Here is a 26,792-nt window from a genome sequence, read left to right as displayed (position 1 = left end):
AAAGCATGATTGTTTGTTAAAAATTATTGTGAAAGCACTTCAAAGATTACTGGGAGGTGGGTTCATCACAGCCACAAACCAGTCAGACAACTAGCTTCTGCAGCAAATTGGTTTAAAGGGATCTTTCCCCCTGAGTTCAACTCCATTTTATTAAAGCAGAATTCAATCAGTCAAATAACATTACCTACAGGACTGCAATCCTATACCTCGGAATAAGCCCCATTGAATTCATTCGGTCTACTTACTTCTTTCTTTCCTTTTGTAAATATGTTTTTTTGTTGTTTTTTGTCTTTCCAAAATATAGTGGGACTTACTTCTGAGTAAACAGCATTGGATTGCACTGTTAAGTTTCTTTTTGTTATCATAGCAAATAGATTTTGAGCCAAACTGGAATTTCATGTTTATTTATTATCGTTTAAATATTACACTGATTGATTGTATTTAGCCTCAAAGTGGGTTGCAAAAGATAAAACAGTAAAATCAAGAAAAATATTACAACTCTACCTTAAATCCTTATATCCACACTTCCACATTCTGGGAAAATCCAAAAGCATACCTGTATTATGATGAAGTTTTATAGATCACGTTCATTGAACATGCAAATATGTTAATGTCATAACAGCAGTAATAATTACTGGTGTAGTTTCCCCTTCCTTCTGCATGCATTTTATCTTCTCTAGCAACCTAAACTCAGATTTTGTTGGGCCTTGAAACAGTGGTTCTTCCATGAGATTCCTCATTGTCTCCCTACATTCTGTAAAATTTCCACACGTATGGAAACACGAAATGCAGAACAACCCCCACCCACACACCATCGGGCATGCATTCCATGCACTCTTGTAAGCAGCACATTCATTGCAAAAGCACACTCATGCACTACACCAGATTCTCCAAGACTCAAACTGGATTTTGTGTAGGAGATTTGCCAATGTCAAAAATGAAAGGAAAAATTGTGACAGCCCTATTATAGTGCATAAGTGTTGTGGTGTCATCAGCACTAAAACGGAGAACGCAGATTTCATCTCATCTTGCCATCACTGCGCTTCAGTAGCGGGCCTTATTTGCTTCTGCTGTATATAAAAAGATGCTGTAAGGAACTGACAATTGTCTATTTGGCTACAAGGAAAGTACGTGTAAGGTAAAGGTAAAGGACCCCTGGACGGTTAAATCCAGTCAAAGGTGACTATGGGATTGCAGCGCTCATCTCACTTTCAGGCCGAGGGAGCCGGTGTTTGTCTACAGACAGCTTTCCAGGTCATGTGGCCAGCATGACTAAACTGCTTCTGGTGCAACGGAACACCGTGACAGAAACCAGAGCGGATGGAAACACCATTTACCTTCCCGCCGCAGTGGTACCTATTCATCTACTTGCACTGGTGTGCTTTTGAACTGCTAGGTTGGCAGGAACTGGGACAGAGGAACGGAAGCTCACCCCATTGTGTGGATTTGAACCACTGACCTTCTGATCAGCAAACCCAAGAGGCTCAGTGGTTTAGACCACTGCACCACCCACATCCTGAAAGTACATGTAGAAGTACAAGGTAAATATAGAGGCATAAGATGATCTCAGCTGGTGAGAAGTGGACCACTAGAAGCTTACTTATATTTTTGCTTTTAGCAAATGTAGTTGAAATTGACATTGCTACAAAAGATTCATAATACACCTCCATCTCATTCTTCCAATATTTACTATACAGGAAATGATTGGGTGTAGAATAGACAGGTGCAACAGGTGGAGGAGGTCAGTGATATATCGACCTACACATTGGACCTCCATCAAATTAGCTGATGTGCAGCTACTCTTTGCAAAGGTATTACTGTAATATGACTGCTGTTTTCTAAATCTGTACAATTGTTCAAGACAACTTTTGTTTCATTTTGTTTTAAACAGATATGAAATTTCTTATTTATACATAATAAATACAGGCCCTAAATAACCACTCTACACCCTGCGGGAATCTTCTGCACAGTGAATTTCTTGAACACATAGAGGATTTCAGTATAAATGGATGCAACAAATCTGCTGGAAATTCCCAGACCTGTTTCCTTCCTGCAACTGGAATTTTATAATAGGGACCAGCCACCACATGTCATTGTTTCCACAACACTAATCAAATGGCAGGTGCCCATCTTGACCCATTTTCTGACTTTTGGTTTTGAAGTGCTTGCATTTCATAGCATGTGACATTTGGCTGGCCTGCAGTTTCTCAGCTAGAAATAGAACCCCCTTTTTATGTTTAACAGCACAAGCTGCCCTCTTTGTCTCCATTCTGCCCTCAAGGGCTATAGAAGTGCCTGTAGTGTTTCTGGTTTAGAAGATGGGGACGGGCAGCTTGGATGGCACAGCAGCTGGTAGTTGGAGGCAGAGGGGCTCAGGAACGCAGGGTGGGTCCCTGACACTCACCCAGTGAACACCTGCACTTTTTAAATATGACCAAAGTGAAGTGTGTGAGAGAGTGACTTACATCCAATGCTTGTGTTATGCCAGAATAAAACAACCAATAATAAATTTTAAAAACCCAGACATATAAGAAAAGACAAAACCACTACTCAAAGACATGTGCATTTAATCCAAGGTGTTACTTTGCCAAGACTTGCTATTAACCGTTCTCTGTGCGGCAGGCCGCTATTATCCCCATTTTACAGGTGAGGTTGCAGGAGCCTGGCCGTTTATCGGACTGCAACCTCCGGCTCAACCTGGGAGCAAGCCCCATTGAACTCAATGGGACTTACTTCGGAGTAGACATGCCTTGGATTGCGTGGGGAAAGTCTCTACTGCAGCAATTCGGGATATGCGGATGGGGCTTTGGCAACTTGTTGTTCCCACGAGAGAGATTTCTTTGCCATACTCGGGACGTCTGGGTGAGGGATAGGAAGGAAATTCCCAGGTGAACACACCCACCCGGGCATCGCGATGCGGAGAAGGCCCGTCGTCTGGAGAGGCGAGAGGGGTCGAGCAGAGGCTTCTTTAAGTTCTTCCTAGTTCTGCAGCTTCGGTGGTTTCGCAGTGACAAATCTGGGGAGGGGACTAGAACAGTGCAGACAAAAAAAAGAGAGGGTTTTTTAAAAAGAGTTTTTTGTTTTTTTTACAAAGTGGGGGAGGGCCCGTCGAGAGGAGGGAGCGTGGCGCCGATCCAAGGTGATTTCCCGTAAACCACATGTTCCGGAGGGAGCGCTTTATAAGGCCGACGAGCCAGGCAGGCGGCACTGCGCGGACGGAGGCAGCATTTCCTGGGCTTCGCGCGAACTGAAAGCACACAGTCCCAGCCCCCTTCGCCGGCCGCCGCTGCAAACGGGATTAGCCTGCAAGAGGGAAAGAAGGCGCGCCCGCCGACGCTGCTTTCTCGCCAACCCGGATCTTAAGGCGGCGGATTGGGGCGTTTTCGGAGCGGGCTGCGTGCAGGGCCAAGGTAAGGAGGGAGCCGGAAAAGCGGAGTCCATCCGGAGGGGACTGCCTGGGTCTTTTCTGTAACCCCCCCCCCCAAAAAAAAATATTCGAGTTGATAAGACTAGCAAGTTAGGCAGCAGCGGCTCACGAGCCCCCCCGCCGAAGTAAGGGGGTCTGGAGTTGCCAAGGGCGCAAATTCCCCCATTGCGTTTGGGAGACGGGGGTGGCGGGCGTGCTTCCTCGCGAGTAAGTTCGTGGCTGCACTTTCATCCGCGCAGCCTGCTCCCCCGAGGCGTGCGGGCTCGGCGTGTTTACGCGGCGCTTTACTCCGCAGCAAACACGAGGAGGGCCGCAGGGCTTGGCGCAAACTTTGCAGCCAGGTATTCCGCTTTTGGCTGGAGAGGACTGCTGACGCGCCAAGCCCCGCTGCTGATCCGTGTGCGAGAAACTTTCCCCATCCAAGTGTCCCGGTTTGGGCATAGGGCATAGGAGCCAATTTCTCGGGGCCGAGGGGTCCGTCCCCCCCAAGTTGATGGGCATTGCCATTCAAATTGTATGGGTGAGCCCCGTCATGTGATCGATTATGCAGGGTGGAGCTTACCTGCCCCCCCTCCAATATTTTATTCAAGTTGGCACCCTTGGCATAGGGCGACTCGGTCTTGCTTTGCGCCCACCCGCTGCCTGGATCCAAGTATTGAGGCTTCCCTTTCCCTGCGTTGTGCGCCGCTTGCTCTCCGCCTCCCCACCTCCCTTTCACGCCCTCCTGTCATTCTGCGCGGCCGACGCTGCAAGCTGGTCAGAAATCTCAGGCTTAGGAGGCGGATGGGGTGGAGGTCTGACCCTGCCGCGCAACTCGGACGCGTGTTCTCTCGGAAATAAGGCCCGCGGCGTTTTGGATGCTTCAGCTGAGATTCCTGCGTTGCAGGGGGTTGGCCTAGATGACCCTCGGGGTCCCTTCCAACTCCACGATTCTATTATTCCACTCCCCGAGCAAGCACAGGGCTACATAGCCTTGAGTAGTTACAGTGCAATCCTACTCATGCCTACTCGGAAGTAAGCCTCGGTGAATTCAATTGAGCTTCCTATCCAGTAAGTGCGGTTTGCATTGCAGCCTTAATTGCCTCTGGCATGGTATTTCAACTTGCCGCACTGTCAATACCTCAGGTTGTTGTGTCGGTGCCATCTGCCATGAGACATTAACAGTGCAAATATTGACTGGAGTGGAGCTGCCCACATGATTCTTGTGGATTATTGTCCTCCACTAGCAAGTGTGCTGGCTTTGCAGCTCTGCCTTCCTATGCCCTAGCTGCAGAAAAAGCTTTATGATGCTCATATGAGGGTGGGTTTCACTGAGATCTGGGTCTGAAGCTGGCCTCCTGCAACACAGACACCAGGAGTGCCCTCTAAGCAATATGCAGATTGTTGTCCCTTGCTGCAGATTGATGGCTGTGCATCCCCACCTCTCTGGAGTGAAAGGAAGGGGCATCCCGTTCAGAGGGTGGGACTCCTAGGAGGACTTGGCTTCCAGTTATCTCCCAATGCAATTGGTTTTTAGGCTGAACAAGCGGGGTTAGCCCTAGCGCTGGGCAGAGTGAGGCAACTGGCAGCAGATGTTGAGTCGCACTGAAGTGTTTGAGGGCAGAGCTGTGTGTGTGTCATACACGCAGCCTCCTTTGTGCCCTTGGATGCAATTGAGGTTAAGATCCTGTTCCTAGTGATGAAGAAGATTCAGCTGTCAGTCTGGTCAGCACTTGCATGCAGAGTGTATGTGTGCGTTTGGGGAGCAGAATATTGTCCTCCTTCCCTCATAGCAAAATGTCTTGATTCTGAGCAAGGTGAGGATTACAGTCTTTCGTTTTGCACTGAAATACCGGGGAAAGTCCTAATGTGCTCTGCATGCACTCACCTGCTGAAGGGATGGAAACTTTAATCTCCAGAGCCTTCTGTGATTGGGCAAGGTTAAATAAACAAAGCATGGCTATGAAGCCTCTTCCAAACCTTATGTGTGATGTTTTAATTATTCCCTCCTCCCCTCCTTTCATGTTTCCTGTTTTCTGTGCCCAGTGACTGGACCGGCAGCTAGGTGCATTTGAGGGACTTTCCCAGTAATGCTTTCTTGCTGATGGATGTCATGGCATAGAATGAGTCTCATGTGAGCTTGGGAGCAAAGTGTCTTTTGTGAACTGTGGAATGGAAGATGCCAAGGAAAACGGTGGGTGGACATGCAAGGACATGTCAGGGAGAGAGACTGTGCTTGAGTAGGAAGGAAGGAGGAATGAAATGCCTGGGCCAGCCTTTCCTACCCCTGTGCCCTCCATTTGGCTGGGGCTGATGGGAGCTGCAGTCCAAAACATCTGGAGTTGTAGTCCAATACATCTGGAGGACATCGAGTTGGGGAAGGCTGGCCTGGACTAGCTGAAAGAGCATGAGAGGAGACTAGGCAGAAGGTGGATTTAGTGTCTCACTAGGGTGGCACCAGAGGCTTCACAGCTGTTGCTGGAACACTAAATACAGTTGCTTGAGAAGTGACAGGGAGGCAGATGTACGGGGGGGGGAACCCCATCTGCTAGTCTCTTATATCACACACACACCAACTGTGTGTTTGTGTGTGTGTGTGTGTGTGTTGCACCCAAATTGGGCTGGACAACTGGTTTTGTTCTGTGCTGGATACAATCCACAGTATTAAAAGTTCTACTTGGAGTACACCCGTTTAATGGACCTTTGTTAGTCATGTCCAGTAATTTTTGTGGGTTTGTAGTTCTGCGTAGAACAACCAATGGTTGCAACCCTTTTTGGTTATGGAGATCTTTCCTGTTTTTCCCCCTGGAAGTTATTTTCAAATAACTCCTTGCAACAGAACCACAAGGAAGCTGGAGAAGGTTACAAACTAGCCCCTCCTGCCTGCCATTGGATACCCACCACATTGTCCTAGGCAAAGCCTTCCTGAGGAGGGGATTCCAGAGACTGGTTGTCTCTGCCTTGCCGCAGACAATGAGCAGGACCTCAGAGGCCAGTATCAACATCACGTGGGCGAAGGCAGTTAGCACTCTGGTTAGTAGACTGCTGAGTATCATCCAAGTGCCCAGCTGTTCAAGGGAGCTCCTGGAGATGAGCTGCCAGAACCCTTTAGTGGGGAGAGAAGTAGCGAAACAGAGGCAAAGTTCCATCTATGGCAGTGGCCTGTGTTGGCTGCTTTGGGGGAAGAAGGAAAAAAGCATGTGACACTTACCCTACATAAAATGACCTCAAGAAGTTGGTGGATGCTTGAACCCAAGTTAGACTACAGCCCTCCACCCTAGTTTTGCTACTGTATTTAGTTTTGCCCTCTGTCTGAAACAGTTGCATAGCCTGTTAAGGTGAGCAGAAGTGTCTCCTGGCACTGAGCTCCAGAACTGAATGCATTATGGAAGGAAGAAGAGATAAATCCTCTTTAAAAAAGAAAAGGGAAATGCCTTCATGATCTGATGGAATGGCCAAAGATGCAAAGGGGGAAATTCCAGGTGGGAAGGCTGAAGAGTGTCAAATGAGGTTTGCTCTCTTCCAGTGGCACCTGGGCAATTTGAGGCCATGTGACCCTTGTTTAGAAAAATGGAAATTGGTGCTATGGAAGAAAAGAGGATTGGGACAGAGACGGCAATGAAGGGAGGATAAAATAATTTGAAGAGGAAAGGAAGGCTGATTAATCGTGAGAGAATTTGAGCAATAAAATCTCAACATATTGCAGAGAAGCAAGAGCTGTTTTCGTTTCCTTCCTGGGGGAAAAAGCCAGTGCTGTCACAGACTGGCAAAGGCATATTTATCTGAATGTGCAGAATCCAGCTGAGGCCTAAGAACTGGGAAATTCCCAGCTTGGCTACAGCTGACCTCTCCTTCTCCTAATAAGAAAGAGGAAAAGGCGGTGGGGTGTGGGGAGGAATGGGAAAGGAATGCTTGCAGGCCAGATTTAACTCTTCCGAAGCTGCTGGGAAGGGTCCTCTTTCTGTTTTAATTCTTACACATAACGGAAGCATCTGTGGAGAAATAGGACACCTCTGTGGTGCAGACTCCATACATAAATAGATGCACAAGTGAGTGCTTTCTGCAGGTCACCATGGGTGGCAGAAGGAAACGGTTATCTTTGGAGGCACGCCCAAAGTGTGGAATTGTAATGTATTTATTTATTTTATGTAATGGCATAGTCTGGACACCAAAAAGCCTAGTGGGAAAGCGCGAAGCGTACGAGTCTCGGAAGGAAGTAACGAGACAATAGTTAAAACCTCATCTCTCTTCATTTAAAAAATGTGAGGTGCAGTCATAGCTATAAAGTCTCCATCCAGAAGATGTTAATAATTCCTATACATAGCAATTAACTCAAATCCCCTATAGTAAGATGTCATGGCTAGGTATTGGCAGTGGCGGGTGGGCGGGCAGGAGTGAGAGGACAGAGTTAGGGGAAGCGACTGATTCTCCAGCACTTGCGGCTTGGAAGGATAATGTGCGGCAGACCACACTGCAGGGGACAAAACACTGGATGCTCTTGTAAAAAGAGTTAAGTAAATTCTACAACACTTTATTATATCTAAAAATAGCAAAACAGGCACATCACTGGGCTAGCCAGACATAAATGCTTTGGGATGCGTTTTTGCAGTGTAGTGTGAATTTATGTTGAGCAGAAACAGAATTTGAAAGGAGAAAGCAGATAGTGTTTTCTTTGCCTTCTCATAATGCTAGAACAAAGGCCACCCAACAAATCTGAATGTCGGTAGTATCATAGAATTGTAGAGTTGGGAGGGATCCTGAGGTTCATCTAGTCCAACCCCCGGCAATGCAGGAATATGCAGCTGCCCCATATGGGGATCAAATTTCCAACCTTGGCATTATCAGCACCATGCTGAGCTATCTAGGTTGACAGGAACCCTATAGCACTTAGTGTTCCCAGGTGGTCTTCCATCCAAGTACTAACCAGGCCTGACCCGGCTTAGCTTCCAAGATCAGATAAGATTGGGCGAGTAGATTCATGACTACTTCTTCCGTCAGTGCATATGTTAAATCATGGGATTTGCTCCTGCAAGATGCAGTGATGGCTGTCAATCTGGCTGGTTTAAAAAGGGTTTGGACAGATTCATGGGATATGAGGTTGGCTCCTAAGCATGGTTGCTCTGTTCTACCTCCAGTATTGGAAGTGGTATGCCTCTGAATAGTTTGCTGGGGAGCAACCATGGGGAGAAAGGGGTTGCACTCGGATCCTGGTTCTGGGCTTCCTATAGGCATCTGGTTGGCCACTGTGTGCGGTGGGAGGATGTTGGACTAGATGAGCCTTGGGTCTCATCCAGCAGGGCTCTTCATATTTTCTTAGGTTTATGTTTATGTCCACAAGGCTAGAGGGTGCATGAAGGTACAGGCTTCCCCCACGTTTAATCCCGACACTGTCTCATTTGTTGCACAGGAAAAGATGATCTCCCACATTGCAGCGGCCTTTCTCCTCCTCGTGGCCTGCGCTATCCATGGAACAGAGCAGAAGAACAGAGGTTGCAGCCGCTTAATCCACGATGTTCACCTGAATCGGCTGCTGGACCTGGTGAGTTTCTTTGCAATTAGTACAGCAAAGATGGCAGGAAAGAATGGATCAGAAGATGAATCACCTGGATCTTACGCTGGGCAGAGGCACCTCTCCAGACAAGCCACAAACCATAGCCAAGGTTTGTTCTTGGCTTACCACTTGTGGTATGTCTGGGGGAGACGAACTACGAGCCTGGGTTCAGGCCCAAAACAAAATATACATAGATCGTGTGGTGATGGCATAAAGTTACCAGCTCCTTTGGTCAACAGAAGGCAGTGGCCCTGGTGTTTGTTACTTCAGTCTCACTCAGAATGCTGAATGATCTTGTTCAGTTTGCCTTTTTAAGCAAATGCATGAAAACTACTAAAAATCAACAGGAAATATATTAATCCATCAGTGCCAGGAACTGTTTGTTTCTTCGTTCGCAAGCTGTTCTTGCCCTAAGGGCAGAAGTTGAGAAAGGGGAAGGTAGAAAATGAAAGTAGAGAAGAGATGGTGGAAGGAAGTTGAATGACTGCTTTTAATTGGGATAAATAGTGCCATTTTAATTGGGAATAAGTGGAGCCAATATTGTGAGGAGGGAGTGTTAACACTGAGCATGCTACTAAGAAGGAGGTTCAGCTGGATGCCGCCTGGACTGTGCTGTGATTCTGCAGGCTAAAGAGCTTCCCCAGCCACTCTGGGCGGATTCCAACAGAACATTAAAATGCAATAATCTATTAAACATTAAAAACCTCCCTAAACAGGGTTGCCTTCAGATGTCTTCTAAAAGTCTGGTAGTTGTTTTTCTCTTTGACATCTGGTGGGAGGGCGTTCCACAGGGCGGGTGCCACTACCGAGAAGGCCCTCTGCCTGATTCCCTGTAACTTGGCTTCTTGTAGTGAGGGAACCGCCAGAAGGCCCTTGGCACTGGACCTCAGTGTCCAGGCAGAACGATGGTGGAGACGCTCCTTCAGGTATACTGGACCGAGGCCGTTTAGGGCTTTAAAGGTCAGCACCAACACTTTGAATTGTGCTCAGAAATGTACTGAGAGCCAATGTAGGTATTTCAAGACCGGTGTTACGTGGTCTCGGCGGCCGCTCCCAGTCACCAGTCTAGCTGCCGCATTCTGGAATAGTTGTAGTTTCCAGGTCACCTTCAAAGGTAGCCCCACATAGAGCGCATTGCAGTAATCCAAGCGAGAGATAACTAGAGCATGCACCATTCTGGCAAGACAGTCCGCGGGCAGGTAGGGTCTCAGCCTGCATACCAGATGGAGCTGGTAGACAGCTGCCCTGGATACAGAATTAACCTGCACCTCCATGGACAGCTGTGAGTCCAAAATGACTCCCAGGCTGTGCACCTGGTCCTTCAGCAGCAGAGTTACCCCATTCAGGACCAGGGAGTCCTCCACACCTGCCTGCCTCCTGTCCCGCCAAAACAGTACTTCTGTCTTGTCGGGATTCAACCTCAATCTGTTAGCTGCCATCCATCCTCCAACCGCCTCCAGACAATCTGATAATTGGTGCAACTATATTGAGAGAAGGCTGGAGTGGCTTGGGATCAAATCTTACAGTTCTTGTACCTGCAGCATTATGTAGAATCCTTAGTTGGACCCTCTTCCATTTTCTAGGTTTGCATAACAGCTTGCTCATTCTGTAGCCCAAACATGCATTAGGCACTAAGATAATAGTCTTGGTTCCAAAGATGCTGATCAATAACATCTCCCTCTTCCCACAAGACTGCATAGGGTGGCACAAAAGCCTGAGTTTATTTGGGCTCGAAAATAGGTTTGCCACCTTGACATCCATGTGGCTAACGAAGTACAACCCTTGAACTGCTTCATGTTTAGTAAGACATTAGTCAGCTACCTTAAAAACCTTTTCTTGTGTTTATGGAGAAATTTAGAAATTAAATGGTGAGATAAAATTAAATGCTTATATGCTGTCCCCATCCTTTTGCCTTTGGGAGATGCCTTCTGCAAACCTTGTTGCTATGAGTTGCTAGTACATGCAGGTCCCACTACACAAACACTGGTTACAGAAAATTCACTTTATCCAAACATGGGGAATTAGTACCCAAACCTTGCTATACATAACACAGATTCAGATACCCCCAACAGCTGGACCTGTGTGAAATACTGTAAACAAATTATTATTATTATTATTATTATTATTAGTAGTAGTAGTAGTAGTACTGTAGTAGTAATCCCATCTGACTCCATTGCCCCAGCCACTCTGGGCAGCTTCTAACAAAGTAAAACATCAAACATTATAAACTTCCTTGTACAAGGCTGCCTTCAGATGTCTTCTAAAATTCAGGTAGTTTGTTTTCCTGACATCTGACAGGAGGGCGTTCCACAGGGCAAGCATGACTGCCAAGAAGGCCCTCTGCCTGGTTCCCTCTAACATCACTTCTTGCGATGAGGGGAAAGCCAGAAGGTCCTCAGAGGTGGACCTCAGTATCTGGGTTTGGTGATGGGGGGTGGAGACACTCCTTCAGGTATACAAGACTGAAGCCATTTAAACAAGCCTTTAACTTTTTGTGTTTTGCCGGTCAGTGACAGCTGTTTTGCCAGAAACCATGATGGGAGGGGGGGGAGATCTGACAATTAAGAGAGCATTTGGTTTCCTTGTTTGCCTTTTGCAAGGTTTCCCTGGTTTTTTTTCATCATTTGAGTGTCGAAATTCTGTGGTTGGGAACACCTTAGTAATTCCTCCACAGGAGTCAGTGGAAATCTTCCGCTTGTTATGTAAATACTCACTTCACAAACAAATTCCTGAGAATGCATTATGTATTGTCACTTTCCAGGGTTCAGCTCTCTCCCCTGGAAAGCTAATTTCTGGCTGTTTACATGGGCACATTCTGTCTCTAGTACACAAGTTGAGGAATGCTAAAGCACCATGCAGTGCACAGCTTGCCACTTAGCACACTTCAGCTGCTGAGGTATATCAAAGAGTAACTATGCATTTCAAGTACAGTACATTTTTTTAGGCTATAGCAAATCACACTCTTGCCATTTCCAAGCAGTGGAGGTGGTCAGCGCCATTGCAGAGTAATTAAGGGGTTTTTACTGCCATCTACAATGCGTAATAGTCAGGGTGTGGGGTTGAAACTGAGCTTTGGTGTGAGATTAGGGGCCTTAGAATCATGCCACTAATTTCCCCTCTGAAAATGCTGGAGGAGAAAGCTCTAAAGCCTTAACATTACCCAAATTACTATGTAGTATCAAGGACACAATTGGTACTAATTATCTCTTGTCTGAGAGTGATAACACAGTGTCTGACTTGTACAAATAAACTTCTCTTCACAAAGTCTCTTCTGGGCCAAAAGTAATTTGATATATTTGGTCAAAGCTAACATTTGATCACTGCTCCATGATTGAGATTCTTACTTAGCTGTAATTTGGGCTTGCAACCACCAACCATTAAATGATTTCCTCTTTTAAAAAAGAAGCAGAAAAAAGTAACTCGGGTTTTTGCAAAGCTGTTTTTTTTCTACTTTTGGTGTGCTTTGCTTACATTAAAGGGGCAATAAACCTTAATTAGGAGAATAATGAATGAAGACCTAGATATCTTGTAGCACATCAGGTGAAATGAAAATAGTCCGTTCGGATTTAAGAAAATGCTCAGGAGAGAGCACTGCTGTAAAATGTGTGGTCTGGCTTGCAAAGTGCTGGAATTCTTTTTTTAAAAAAAAAGTTCTGCTGCTGCCCCTTTAAGTTTCTGTGCAAGAAACCAGGATGCAAATCAAAATGTTGTACTGCCTGCCAAGGATTAGGTTGTTTAGCTAGCTGTTGCTGTGCTGACCCCAGAGCTGTTCTTCTTGGTTCCATAGAATCCAAAATCCTGTGATCTCTTGGCCAAATGGAAACGGGATCACGATTGTAAAACCAAAACTGAAAGTGAGATGCTCCTACTGCTGCATATGCTTCCCTCGTCTTTTAGGGCAGTGAACCTAAACTTTGCCCCCCCCCCCACCACTATGCTTTCTTCTGCCTGGGCTTCTCTGTGATGAATAAATGTTGCTGGCGGCTGCTCTCTCCAGATAATGAAGCAATTGTTTCCAGTTCGACATGCCCTCCTGGCAGTCCCATCTCGCGTTGGCCTGCTGAAGAAGCTCAAAATCATTCCCTGGTGTTTTCCCCCTGCCGGCACTAGGCTGTGATCGCTGGAGAAGGTGTTCTAAAGTGTTGAGTCAGCACTTGACTTGGAAGGCACAGCAGGGTGGTAGACTCTTGACTTCTGCCTCTGGGCAAAGAGAGCCAGCTGTTTGCTTTGGTAAGGATTAGCAAAGCTCAGAGCTGGCTCAATGGCCACAACATGGTTCTTGCTGGTTTGTAGCATGGCCTGCTGCAAGAGCTTGGTGCCCCTGGTGCATGACGCCGGTCATATGCTTGTGCGCATGCTACCACTACTGCTCTAATGTGCAGTGTATGTTTTCTAACAAATTGCCGTTCAGAAAATAGCAGGGTTCACATCGCAGGTGTCCTCTGTGATCTAAAGTATATGTGCTCTGCTGAGTAGATGTGATGGGGGAGCCCCCACTGCCTCAGATGCTTAGTCAGCCAAGATGCTGCAAATTTACCCAGAAATCTTTGGGGAGAGGGTGGTTTGTTTGTTTTTAAGAAGCTTGGGTGTATTTGCAACATCTTAGCTGGCCAAGTAGCCACAGCAGTGGATTCCCAGCAAAGTGATGCAGCTGGCTGACAGAGTTGGCCCTTGGATTATCAGTCCTGCAAAACCGTAAAAAGAAGAGAGTTCTTAGATACTCAAGCACGCATTTCTAAATCTTGTCCTACTGTTACTACAGTGGTACCTCGGGTCACAGACGCTTCAGGTTATAGACTCCGCTAACCTGGAAATAGTACCTCGGGTTAAGAACTTTACCTCAGGATGAGGACAGAAATCGTGTAGTGGCAGCGGGAGGCCCCATTAGCTAAAGTGGTTCCTCAGGTTAAGAACAGTTTCAGGTTAAGAACGGACCTCCAGAACGAATTAAGTTCTTAACCCAAGGTACCACTGTATTTGGCTGCCCCTAACCCTAATCTCTGTAAACTATTTCAGTGCAGAAGGTAGAAGACCGTAGTCTAGCCCTTTGCAGTAAGCAGAGGGATGTCATCCTATACCTCCAGAATCGCCCCCCTCTTCCTCTCCCAACCCCCCAGCCCAATAAAATATTCCTAGCAGTGTAGCCTGGTGGGGATATTCTTTCCTGTATGCTGGATTCCTAGGTGAAGGAAACTAAAAGTCCACTAAAGTTGCTTTGACTTGACTGTGCCTTTTTGTTACAGGTTGATAGCCAGATGATGAAGCCCTCTTGTGAGCTGTCCTTTGAGTATGTGGATGAGAGAGAGCTGGTGAGTTGGAATTGAGAGACACGCACCTGCTGTGCTGCTGACACCCCTGTGGGACTTGGTGTGTGTTTACCAAGGAATGTCTCGTGTTTAGACAAGGGGCAGGGGGGAAAAAAACATTTTTCATCCCTGCTGGGCAATGTTCTGAGGACCACATACCACTGCTGGGGGTGGCAAAAGTGGGAAGGACCAGACATACATCACTCTCCATCTTCCATCAAGGTGGTTGCATTTTGAGGGCACATTCCAGCCAAGCAACATCCCTGGAGGAGGAGAACAGAGCAGGACAGCAAGGGATTGTGGCCTGGGCTGGCTCCCCACCCCAAGTTGAGAACAGTGGCTTTGAACATCATACCTTCAGGGGACACCTTACGCTATTGTTTTGTTTGTGTTTTTAATACTATACTATGATTTGAGCATTATGAGCCTGTTGAAGCCTTAGGTTCATGTGCTTTCCCTCCACACCCCCACCTACATACACACATCCCTCCTTCTTGCATAGTCACAAGTACTTTGGAAGTTTTCATCTCTGGTTGCAAACCAACCACTTCTATGTCGAAACCCAGGGAATTATGGTGTGGTGAAGATCCTGACTTATGATCAAGATCTTAAGACTCAAATGATGGCTTATGATCCTAGTTGGTTGTCTATTCGTTGCTTAAACTAAGCAGACTTCCCCTGAGTTTGGATATAAATGAAGAACTTTGGTTTGGAATCAGATGCTTCCAATCTCTTCCTTGTGGCCATTCCAGGTGAGGAGGAACTGTGCAAACACAAGCACAAGCACATCACACATAAAACACTAAACCATACTTCGACTGTTGAACGGGGCCACTAGCTTAGCTGAGGAACCGCTGTGTATCTGCCAAATAATTCCATTTTGTTGTAGATTATTCTGGGCCATATCTGGGAACAGACACACTTTTCCTGTGGGATTCTGGCTGGGGCCTATTGAGATTTAAACACATGCCTGGCACAGCTTGTTGTAGAGGAAGTTTGGTAATGGCAGCAATGTGTCTCTCTCTCTCACTCCTGATCTTCTTACTGAAGCACCTTTGATGAAGCTTCTGAGGAACCCTGAGTTCACTGATTTAGAGAATGTTTGAGCTAAAATCCTGCATAAGATGACCTTGTGGTTAAGTCACCAGTCATGGATTTGGTAGACTTGGGCTTCCTGCCCATCCCAGCCCCTTATAAGATGTTGTACAATTCCTGTGGTCTCTCGGTTGTATCATGGAGTATTTCATCCTGGAGGACACTTGGAGAAATATCTCTGCTGGCTTCAGGCTTTGGGGGAATTATTTTAAAGCAGCCCTTGCTTGGGGGTTCCTCAAAGCTGCTATTGCCCATTCTCTTGGCCTGTTCTTCTGGACCCAATCCAATTCAATTACTCAGAGGGAGAAGCCAGATCAAGAGAAGCTGGTCCTCTTTTTCACTCCAACCACCATTCACTTGTTTGGAGAGGGAAGGTGGAATCTGCAGCACCAACAAGGAGAAGTAGCAACTGCCTCTGGGGGCTGATGATGGTAGATGCCGTGCATTGCTGATCTTTGACACCAGCCATGAGTCTTTCTATGATGGACACCTGTCCCTGTTGCCTTCCAGGATGACCCCAAATGCTTTCTCAGAGCAGCATACTCGCCTCTAAGAAACATCCTTGAAAGTATTGAATTCAAGCGCAATACTCCAAACTCTAACACAATGAAGGATGTAAAGGACTGGCACATAGAAGTTGGAGACTGCATGAATATTAATAGCAGGGATGAAGAAGAGAGCAAGGTAACCTCTTACTTACCAGACTTGTAGTTCTCACAGATGCTAACAGATCTGTGGTGAGACTTAGGAGACTAAATGGCAGCTGAAATGTGTGCTCTATGGAAGTGGGAAAGAAGCTGGGGACTGATAATACTTGTGTGACGTGGAGAACCCTCTGGCCCTTTTGATGTTGCTGGACTACAGCTCCCATCATTTCTGGCAGTTGCCTATGCTGGCTGGAGCTGGTGGTAGTTGGGAGTTCCACAATATCTGGATTGAAAACAGCGGTCTGTGATGTGGGATGTAAACACAGAGCAGTCAAAACATAGAGTGGACGTGAAGGTGTTTCAGTCCTCCAGCTGTAACTTCCTGTTTACCTGGACTGAGGCAACTTCCTCTATGTAACTGGAAATGGGTGTGGTTTCACCTGGGCAGGTTTACACAAAAGCACAGGGGCCAGTCTCCATCTTTCTCTTTTTTGGACTCTTCTCTTCAAGGAACAGGATGCTCTCTTGGCTTGCAGCCGAGAGGGGCACAGCTGAAGCCTGTTCCCTTATGGAACCAGCTTCACACATGTAAATACATTTATCTAAGCTAGCCTGCCTTCTGGGACTGTACTGTAACTCAGGATGAAAAGCTGTGAGTAAACTCTTTTATACTTTTCAAGAGAAGTGTTGTGTCTTTACTTTTAAGAGTAAGGGGAATATACCAGGAATATAAATTCTTCTAGAGGCTTTAGCAAGCCTATGCAACCGTCTCTGCTGTGCTTTAGAAAGGGAATGGAACTCTGCTAAGTTTGGAGCTTGTTAACACAAGCTAGGATGAGATATATAAAGTAATATATCATCATCCACACTCCTAAGCATTCCCACATGTTTGGGCTGCTCTACACATAATGCTACTCACTTCTTTAGCTCAGTGCATGCTTTTTTTTTAAAATTGCTGGTGCAGGACTCCATGAGTCAGATCATGACCATGATGTAGGGGAGGGAGTTTTAATCCATGATGCCTCCATCCAAATTACTGAGCCAGTATAGTATAGTGGGTGAAGTGTTGAAGTAGGACCTGGGAGACCAGAGTTCAAGTCCCCATTTGGGCATGAAGCTCACTGGGTGACTTTGGGCCAGTCACCGCCTCATGGCCTAACCTACCTTACAGGGTTATTGTGGGGATTAAAGGAGAGGAGAGAACCATGTACACAATCTTGAGAACCTTGGAGAAAAGGTGGGATATAAATGCAGTAACAAAAATTAGGCAGCACCTATGCTGGTTATCTGCAGCTGGAGGAAAACTCCTCTTGATGGTTCTAGCAGCATCACAAGTGATGCAAGTTCTTCTCTGCACTACTGGGACCTTTTAGAACTCTTACACTGCTGAGTGCTCTCCAAATAGGGTTCAGAGTCCATCACTGAGAATTCAGAGGTGCTGGAAGCCTGCTTTATGTAGTCAGATAGCCTTTGCTGGGTCACAGTGACTGCCTCTTGCTGCATATGCTGCCTCGGATATTTTTTATGGTGGCTGTTTGGTTCTGGTAGATTCAGATAGTGGCTCATTGATTTCCACCACCACCACCCCAACTACTTGCTCTTTGTCAATTACAGCACTGCACCAAGCCGTTCTCCCAGACTTCAAGGCAGATGCTGAAGCTGGTGCATGAGTACTTCAGCAAAGCTAAGGAAATCTTGTCCGAAGGAAATTTCAGCCACGATTGCAGCAGTGTCTTTGAGAAATGTTCTGACTCAGAAGGGAAGAGTGCAGGTAACAGAAAATTCTGGGTTTTTTTTTTGCATCTCCTGGCAGCTGCTGGGCAGCATTTGAGGAGCAGGAGGCTTCTAAGTTAGCTTGGCTTTTCCCAAACTGGCGCTGTCCAGATGTTTTGGGCTTCAGCTGCCATTAGTTAGCCCTAGCCATCTGGGAGGTGTCACTGCATGGGTGAAGGCTGAGGTACATGGAGCATTCCAGGCTGGGAGGGTATTCCAGAGCTGCTATTTGTGCGCATTTGTTTGTGTGCTTCTCTGTGTATTTACACTTGTTTGTGCGGTTACTAACTGCTAAAGCCTTAAGTCAACAGAAGTTCCATGTTTTTGAAATGAGCATTATCTCTTTGATCTGTGGCAAGGGCAAAACTGACTGTCCAACAATCAATTCAAGGCCTTCTTTCCCATACCTCAATGCTGCAATGGACAGCTTTCACCTCCCCCTCTCCCAGTAAAATATGCATTTCCCCCACATAGCTTAAGAGAAGATTCAAAATGTGTTGACAAAGGCTGTTCAAAGATCCCCTCTGAAGGGTTTCTCCTAACCTTGGAAGTTCTTTGCTCATGCAAAGTACCCTCTTGATGTACCCTGACCTTTACAAATAAGTCTTGTCTGCTTGTGGTCAGACCATGAGGAAATCCCAGAAGTGGCTTGGCATACCATGTCTGTATGTGACCTGCAGAAATGGGGTCTTCTGATGTTATGGCCAGGGCAGAGGTTTGGAGATGTCATGCTTGTGGTGGCCCTCAAAACAGATTGGCCAGGCAGGGAGGCACTGGGCTACGCAGACAGAGAAAGTTGAGAAGACACTGCATTGCTGTTGATGTTCTTATACACATACATGCAACTCTCAGAAACAGGCTTAAGAAAAAGCCATCCTACTGTCCGCCTTTTAGAAGATGCTCACACGGTCAGGCTTATTGCTTTGGCCTCAAGTGAACCACTTCCTAGCTTGGTTTGCCTGCTCATCCGGTCCAATAGGCACAATGACACTGCCCGTTCTCTGAGTGGTGCTTGGTTGTGCCGGTGTGGAGAATGCAGTCGCTGTCTTCCTCTTGAGTCCATATTCTATGTTCTGTCCCTGTGTGCACATTGCCTGCAATGCTGGGAAGGACGGCGAAGTAGGAGCACCATGCTTCCTCCCTTGATTCTTGCTTGATCAGCTGCTTCTTGCTTGACCAACTTGCTCCCTCTGCTGTTCTGCTCATGGAGTCATGTGCCGAAGCTCTGGTTGCCCTTGCTTTGGCTTGCTAAACTAGCTGAATCTTGATCCGATGCTGTTCCTCCAGAGTTGGTTCTTTGGCCTCTTTGGTATCCTGTGTGCTCTCAGCAATCTTGGGCTGCATGTGATGCTCTTGGGAGTTGCTGTTCCTAGCTGACCTTGCAGTGTCTCGTTCCATCCATTGGTCCCCTGGAAGCCTTGTGGCTGCCTTGCTCCCTCTGCTTCATTTACTTGTTTTGTTGCTTTTTTGGCACTGGTCTGCCCTGCCTTAGCATGGTGGATTTTGAGGGAAGGGGCTGATCTCGGCTTGAAGCATCCATTCTGTTCTTCTTGCTGGTTACTCTATGGCCATTCTCTTCTCTTTATCTGGATCTTTCAGGTGTGGTGACTGACCAGGATTGCCCGTGTCCAGCCACAAGCCCCATGAGTGGCAGAGGCTCAGCTTCTCTCCTTCCAACCTTTGAGCCCTCCTCTTCCATTGCAGACCAGCTGGACAGCAAAGAGGCAGCTGCCAGCACTCTCCAGCTCTTTATGCAGCCTGGCACCATGCAGACTCAAGGCGGGTCACAGGGTAGCACCAGGCCCAGGATGCCTAGGAGCACCCAAAGGGGCCAAGGAGCTGCAGCACCCACGGATTTCGTAGCTAGCACTGAGGCTGTCATGTCCTCGCCGCCAGAAGAACTAGCGTTGGCAGCTGTGTCCCAGGGACTTGACCCTCTGTCTGCAAACATTGCATCCTTCCTGGACTCAGCCGTAACCCTTGATTCCTGGTCCCCCAGGCTCAAAAACATTTCTCCCCCTCCTTCTAGCCAACAAAGCATTGAACCTATGGGGACAGGGTCTCCTCTTCCTGGTTCTGGGGCTGGCAGCAGCCAGACATGGCCCCATGAATTCCCTTCCCATTCTTCCCTTTTCTCTGGCTCAACCAAACCCTACCTCAGAAAGCAGTGGCTTCGATCAACTGAAATGGATGTATCTGGTTGGGCTATGACTGACACAAGCAGCACATCTGGCCTGACTTTGGCGTCTCTTGCCAGTTTGGACTCTGCAGAGAGCTCAGGGGTGCCCTCCAGTGGCAGTGGGGCAACCCTCTCGCCCAGTGACCCCACACTCTTCCCTGTCTCTGAGGATCCTGTCTCTGCTGCACAACAGCTTTCTAGATTGGTGGTCACCACAAACAGTCCATCATCTCACAGGCAGGTACCCCCAGAAAGCTATTCCTCGGGCAGCCAAGGTAGAGCCCCAGGAGTACTGCAGAACACCCAGCTCCGAGAGAGACGAGCGGAACAAGAAGAGGGCCCAGCCAAGGGCAGGGAGCCGGAGGATAGCATGCCAGGTCCCGGCTCTGATCTGAGCTTCATTCCTTCGAACACAGACAAGCACAGCAAGAAGCCAGAAGCCAGAGTTACCCAAGGGATGGCTGTGACTTATGTGGTGGTGCCCAGTGTCCTGGGAATCCTGTTGGCCGTGGGTGGCCTGCTCTTCTACTTCCATAAATCCAGGGTAAGGCCCAGACCTGACTTAAACTGTTCTCCTTTATACTCTTTGGATTGCAAATGTGGGGCATAGCGATACCTTGTGAATACGTCAATGGAGAAGGCGGAAGTGGCTGAACTCAAAGTACACTCCCTCTGCTCTGGGTAGAACGTTATTGGATGTGAGCAATCATCTATCTGCATTTCTTTTATTGGGATGAGGGAAAGATTAGCCAGCTAGGTCTTAAGGGGTATGCATCTCCCGGTGCATGCTTCCCACTTTTGCTGTGTCCGGCAGCTGAACGTAATCCAAGCAGTTCTGCAGCCACAAGTTAGATCTGTTTTTTTTTATGGGGAAAACTCTCTTGTGGCTCTGCACCTCAAAGTCTGGAAGAGTTCTTGGCAGCAAGAGCCTAGTGCTTGGGGTGAATTCTGCTGTCCTTGCTGGGTGATGTTGAGCGGATGAGTTCTCCTTCCTGTGACATAGTTCTCTCATCTGTCTTAACAACGGTCACATTTTTCCAGCCTAATTGGACGGAAAGTCTTCTGGGAGTTGAAAGTGATGCCTTTCCCAGTAGGAACCAAATGGATATGTAGCTTTGGACCAGCAAGGTCCATTGTACTTCATCTTGCCAGTGTTAACTGACCACCTCTTCCGGTTCTGGACAGGGCTTAACCATTCCCAAGCACATGCTTGATTCATGCCCACTGCTTAAGAAGTCCTATAGGAAACTGAGAGCATCTCTTGATTTGTGGAGCTGCCTTGCAGTCAGTGTATATGTTCAGAAGGCTGACTCTTATCGCTGCTGTTAGGAGAGGGGATGTAGTTGTTTCTTGCATGCTAAAATATTTGTTATGCTTTCAGGCAAGTAGCAGCTTTCTTTTAATGCTGTCTTTATTGTTCACCATCTGCAATGAGATCCCTGTCTCATGCAACGGCAGGGGGAATAAGAGTTTTTTTTAAGTGTAGGAAGAGTGTGGTTGAGATGGTGTTCATGGAACTGTTATGGAGAAAAGTAGATATAAAAGGCAAAGTGTTTAAAATGGTATGGGAGGACAGGGCAGGAACCTGGTGGCATATCCTCACCTGTGCCTGTGACACCAGTTCTGTGGGTGCTAATGGCATTGGCACAAATAATAAAAAATAATTTTATTATTTGTACTCTGCCCATCTGACTAGGTTGCCCTAGTTAGGGAAATTCCAGTTATGCTTGGGCTTGGGCCTTGGGATGGGCTTTTACCAGCAACTGGTAAAGTTGCTGGTTAATGGGTGAACTGATGGCCTCCTAGCCCTCAAAACTACAACGAGAGCTTGCTGGGGCAACATGCCTGCTTGCCCTCCTAGGACAACCCTAGCATCTCAATCGGCACAGCCAGTTTGACAATACTAGCCATGCAACCTCACTCTTGCTTCATATCAACATTCCTTATAGTAGTAAACATTTCCTTTCTTCCACGCAGATGCTAGCCAGGAGGCGACTGCAGAGAAATGAGAGAAACCTGGAAAGGCAAGAAGGAAGGTAAGAGGGCGGGAGGTTTGCGTAACTCAGATGTATAACTAGGGTGAAATAGGCCCCTTGCTCTCAGATAGCTAATTCCTTGAGATTCCATCAGCCTTGGGAGGTTGCAGTGAGTTGTAGAGCCCATGTCTGAAAACTTAGCCTGTTCCCCACAGAATGCAATTATTGGGTACACCAGCTATTGTTGAGAGGAAAAGATACCAGATGGATTTCTACCATACAGAGGGAGATGTAGACTCATGATGTATCAGTTCTTGCTTTTAGTCTTCAGTGCTGGACTTCTAATCCTTTTTTTTTCCTTTCCCCCCCTAGGCCACTGAATAGAGGGGAGGGAGATCTGGAATTGCAGATACAGGAGGAGGAACTATGAGGTAAGAACAGGTTTGATCTGATTCAGTAGGGCTACCCACTCCCTCATTCTGTATCTGCAGTGGCCAGCCAGACTTCTAACCATCATGACTAGTAGCCACTGATAGCTTTATCCTCTGTGAATTTGTCTTAACCCCCTTCTAAGTTGGTGGCCATTGCTACATCTTCTGGAAGCGAATTCCATAGCTCTAACTACACTGCATGAAGAATTCCTTTCATTCTGCCTGCCTTGAATCTCCCAGCATGCAGCTTCACTGGATGATCTCAGGTTCTAGTACTGTGAGAGAAGCTCCCTGTCCACTCTGGCCCTCTTTTTCCAGAGAAGGTCTATTTGGAGGGGTTGTGTGTTCATGGATGGAGCTGAGGCACATCCTTGTGCCACAAACAAATCTGGATGGGCGTGGGGAAAATGGGACCTTTTAGACTCAAAGGCAGCTTTCCTCTGATTCCCAGCTACTGGGGACAGACTGAGGGCCTTCTTGCCTGGCATGTGGTGCCTTGGCAGGTGTGCCTGGCTGGCAACTGCTGGAAACGGGATGTTGGAGTAGATGGGCCTTTGATCTGGTTCCCCATGGCTCCTGTGTGCTTTTCTGTGTGTGGGCTCAGAAATTGGTTTATTGACCAGCCGAATGCCGTTGGGCACATGCAACCTGCTACCTCCTTTTTGCGTAGGGACATGTTTCCCGAAAATGTGTCTAAGTGCAGTGGAATGTGACTTTGTCCTTGGGGGCAGCCGCAGATAAGGATCTATGCAATTTGTGGTGCATTCTTAGTTTAGGGGTGGGGACTGAGGAATGGCTTAGAAAACTACCACTTGCTTGCAGGGCTTTCCTGTTGTTGTTGTTGTTGTTGTTGTTGTTGTTTGTTGTAATGTTTGGAGTCACCCTTGTGTAAAATGTGGGAGCAGAAAGTGGCCCTCGTAGGATGTGCTGGAGTCAAAGCTGCTGGTCATTAAAACCTGCCCTGCTTCAAAGACTAAATGAGTCTCATTTGAAGGTCTGCTGCCGCCTCCTGCCCACATTCCGGTTTAAGGCTCTTGGCCAGATACAGACTTTTGTTGTTGCATCTGAGATCTACAGATGAAGGGCGATATACAAATTTGATAGATAAATAAATAAATAATTGACCAAATCCTCTCCCCTTTCCAGAAGAAAGTTCTGGGGGGGGGGAACTATATCTTTATTAGGTCAACATACTTTGGTTGACCTAATAAAGGTATGGCTCTAATCTGGATTTTGGAATACATTGTCCTGAAGTTCTGTGATTTGCTTCCCATGGCTTCATTTAGATCAGTCACACATGAGACTAGGCTCAGCTCAGGGTTTTTTTTTGGGGGGGGGAGAATAACTGCTCAACTTTCTCCTCTCCTGTTTAAAAGTGCACTCCCAAAGCTGCCTTCCCACTGGGGGGAAGGTAAGAAAATTTCATACCCGTCAAGAAGCAAAAGAAAAAAATCCTATGTGTTAGTCCTCCATTTCAAAGAAACACTGAGTAAACTCTTTCAGCAAGCAAAATTTGGCTAGTAAACTAGCTTAGTTTTGAAATGTGTATCTGGCAATATTGCTTTCAAAAATTGGGCTCTATTTAAAAACAAAAACAAAAAAACTTTTGGTAGCCTTAGTGCTTTGATCCTTCCTATGGCGCTACTGTTGTTTTTGTTGTTGTGATTGTCGGCTGAGAAGGGATTTTTAATATTATTGTTGCATTTTTGTTGTTGTTATATTGTAAATATGAACTGTGTTCTATTCATAAATTGCTTTAATTTTCCCTGAAGAGAAAATTATTAAAATGGAAATCTGCCTTGTCCGAGTCCTGCAAAGTGGCTTGGCCTACGCTTGAGCCAATGCGGTTAGACATTGTGTCATTGTAATGCTTGTCTTCTTCTTTCCAGCTGGACCCCTTTCCCTCTGGGATGACAAGCCACGTGGGGACTGGGCAGCCAGCCCCTCTTTTTTAAAAGGACAGCGCTCTCGTTACTGCTGGGAGAAATTAACACAAACTGGACTCTGGGAACTGAAGCAATTGCAGTCCCTTCCCACGAAGAGTGTTTTCTCTTCCCAGACACGTTTTAATTTTTTTGCGATGGAAAGGGATTCATCGGGAAATGGACGCTATATTTATTCCTGGCATTCAAGGTTGGCTTTCACACTTAACTGCAAGCTGCCCTCTTTCTGCCAGTCGGACAACAAGCTGGAGCTTGGTGGGGAGGATGGAAACTGTTTGGAAGCTGACTTTGGACTTCAAAAGGCCTCTTCTGATGGTGAGAGAGGGAATTACTAAGAACCACTGTGCCCTACTGCCTTCCAGAGTGGAAAGGGTGACATCCTCTCCAGAGATGGATGTTGAGTCTGCAGTTTGAACAGCTATGTATCTGGGAAAGAAGACTCTCTTCCAGGGCTTCCAGCTCCTTTGGAGAAGACATAGGATTTTGGGCCTTATATCTATATATTTTCCTAGACATAACTCCCCATAGATATGAATAATGGCAAGTTGTGGTTCTGTAGAGAATGGGCACTCTCTCCCCACCTGCCTTTAAGCCATGTGTATAATGTAGCCCAAGGAAGGACACCCATTTTCCCTCCTCCCCTGCAAAACATCCTCCATTTTTAACTCCCCAAATAGCCTAATGCATTAATCTGAGAGTTTGCTATCCCAGTGGCCTTCTATGTCTTCATTCCAGGGACCCCCTTTTATTAATCCCAATCTACAAAATGGGACCCGCTTTTAACTTTTTAACTTTTTACCAGGACTAGCAGGGGTCACTTAATAAAATTTGATTTTAGTTGCACTTTAGGGCAGACTAGGTAAGGAATACAGCACAGCCTTATGATGGCGACTCCTAGCTTAAGATGGCTTTTTTTTTAAAAATGGGGTTAGATAAATGTAGCACCAAGCAACTGTCCCATTGGTGGAAAGATTTCTGCTTGTGCAATGGCACCCCCCCCCCAAAAAAAACCCTGTTTTGAGGATCTCCCAACTCTCCAGTGCAGAATAAGGGAGAGAAGGGTGGGTAGTGAATTGCACTAATAGAAATCCTTGTTCTGTTGGGATTCTGCTCCCATCTCTGTTCTAGCAGGGCTTTATGAATGGATCTCTCTGTCTTCAGACCCAAGTAGCCAACCAGATGCCCACAGGAAGCTGGCAAGTGGGCTGTGAGCAGAGAAGTCCTTTCCTGCTGCTCCCCAGCATCTGGCACAATGCCTCTGATACTGGGGGTGATATATAACCACAACCTTTATCTGCCTGGAAAAAGTGATGTGTTTATATCACTGATGCAACCCATCAACTGAAATCCAGTGTGTTACACACTCCGGTAATATTGTCAGAAAATGTAGAATATAACATCACTCCCTGGTCCCCATACCCCACCTGCATTGTGTCTTGACCCAAACAGGAAGTGATGCCTTGTAAGCCAGGACATGAGCAGATCTGGCACTGAAGTGGCTGTAACTATATCCATAGGAGAGATGCAGCCTCTTCCAACTGTGTTTAGATTATCCACTTCCCAGAACCTGCTGAACAATGCGGGGCACTGCAGGGAATTTCAGCAGTACAGAAGTTAAATATATTGGCCCTGTGCAGTGACACCCCCCCCCCAAGGTGAGCTTGGGCCTCGGAACTGCCAGAGCTTTACCATTTTACACAGATTGACACACACCCCGCAGACTTGATCTCTTGTACCAATGGAAGGAAAGTGTTAAGACCCACCCCTCCCATCTTCCACAAATTAATTTAGGAAACGGGGACTTTGGTAATCTGTGTTCCCATGCCTACATTTTCCAAGTTAAAGCAGAATGGTGGGGGAAACTTGCAGGGAAACATTGGAAAGTTGGGGTGCTCATAACAACAACATAAACTTGCTGTTTCTCCTCCAAATGCCCCTGCAAGCTCTATTCCTCCCAGCTGGGTTTACTTAGAATTTGAGAAGATGGGTGGTGGGCAAGGGTTAAGTTGTTGTTGTTTTTTAATGGTGTGAAGGCATTTTCAGGGGAGAATCTAATGGGGGCTACCTGCCACCATACCCACTGCCTATCCCCTGCAGTGCTACACCCTCAGTTTAGGATTCCAAACATATCATGGGTTTGAGGACCAACCTGTGTTTAATGTGTATTTCTGCTCTTAAGCTTAATTGCCGACCCGGGAGCTGCTACTGGAGGCTTTCTCCAAGAGGACCCACACTTTCCTTGCTCCCCTGTGCATCTCTTTCCATGTTGTAGTGGAGAGCTGATGAGCAGAGGGCCAACGGGAGTTGCCGCAGCCCAGCTCTGAAGTGAAGTGAAGCTCTTGCACTTTGTATACTTAACATGTTTTGCCTCCCGTGTGCTGAGAACGTTCCCACCCTGGATTGAATGAGTGAGTGTCGATGAGTGAGTGCATCTGGTCCAGCCTCTTGCCATTCCGTGCCTCTTCTCGATCCGTCCTCGCCACAA

The 26,792-nt window shown here is 46.9% G+C and overlaps 1 protein-coding gene across 2 annotated transcripts; it reads left to right on the top strand.

Moving 5' to 3' along the window:
* Positions 1-3,085: 3,085 nt before the first annotated feature.
* Positions 3,086-25,306, top strand: CSF1 (colony stimulating factor 1). 2 transcript variants are annotated; one of them, XM_033152462.1, is made up of 10 exons: positions 3,086-3,410; positions 8,814-8,945; positions 14,201-14,266; positions 15,869-16,042; positions 17,620-17,776; positions 19,312-19,315; positions 19,373-20,501; positions 21,935-21,993; positions 22,306-22,364; positions 24,254-25,306. In XM_033152462.1, the coding sequence occupies exons 2-9, from the start codon at positions 8,820-8,822 to the stop codon at positions 22,361-22,363; spliced, it is 1,773 nt and encodes a 590-aa protein (XP_033008353.1). In that variant the 5' UTR covers positions 3,086-3,410; positions 8,814-8,819; the 3' UTR covers position 22,364; positions 24,254-25,306. The 2 variants fall into 2 exon arrangements, with proteins under 2 accessions (XP_033008353.1, XP_033008354.1); XM_033152463.1 differs by lacking the exon at positions 19,312-19,315 and having other exon boundaries at positions 17,620-17,764; positions 19,378-20,501.
* Positions 25,307-26,792: the final 1,486 nt, after the last annotated feature.

This window comes from Lacerta agilis, chromosome 6, assembly GCF_009819535.1.
Source record: "Lacerta agilis isolate rLacAgi1 chromosome 6, rLacAgi1.pri, whole genome shotgun sequence".
Lineage (NCBI taxonomy): Eukaryota > Metazoa > Chordata > Lepidosauria > Squamata > Lacertidae > Lacerta > Lacerta agilis.
The sequence above is the reverse complement of the archived record's forward strand: the minus strand, read 5'-3'. Positions and strand labels throughout refer to the sequence as shown.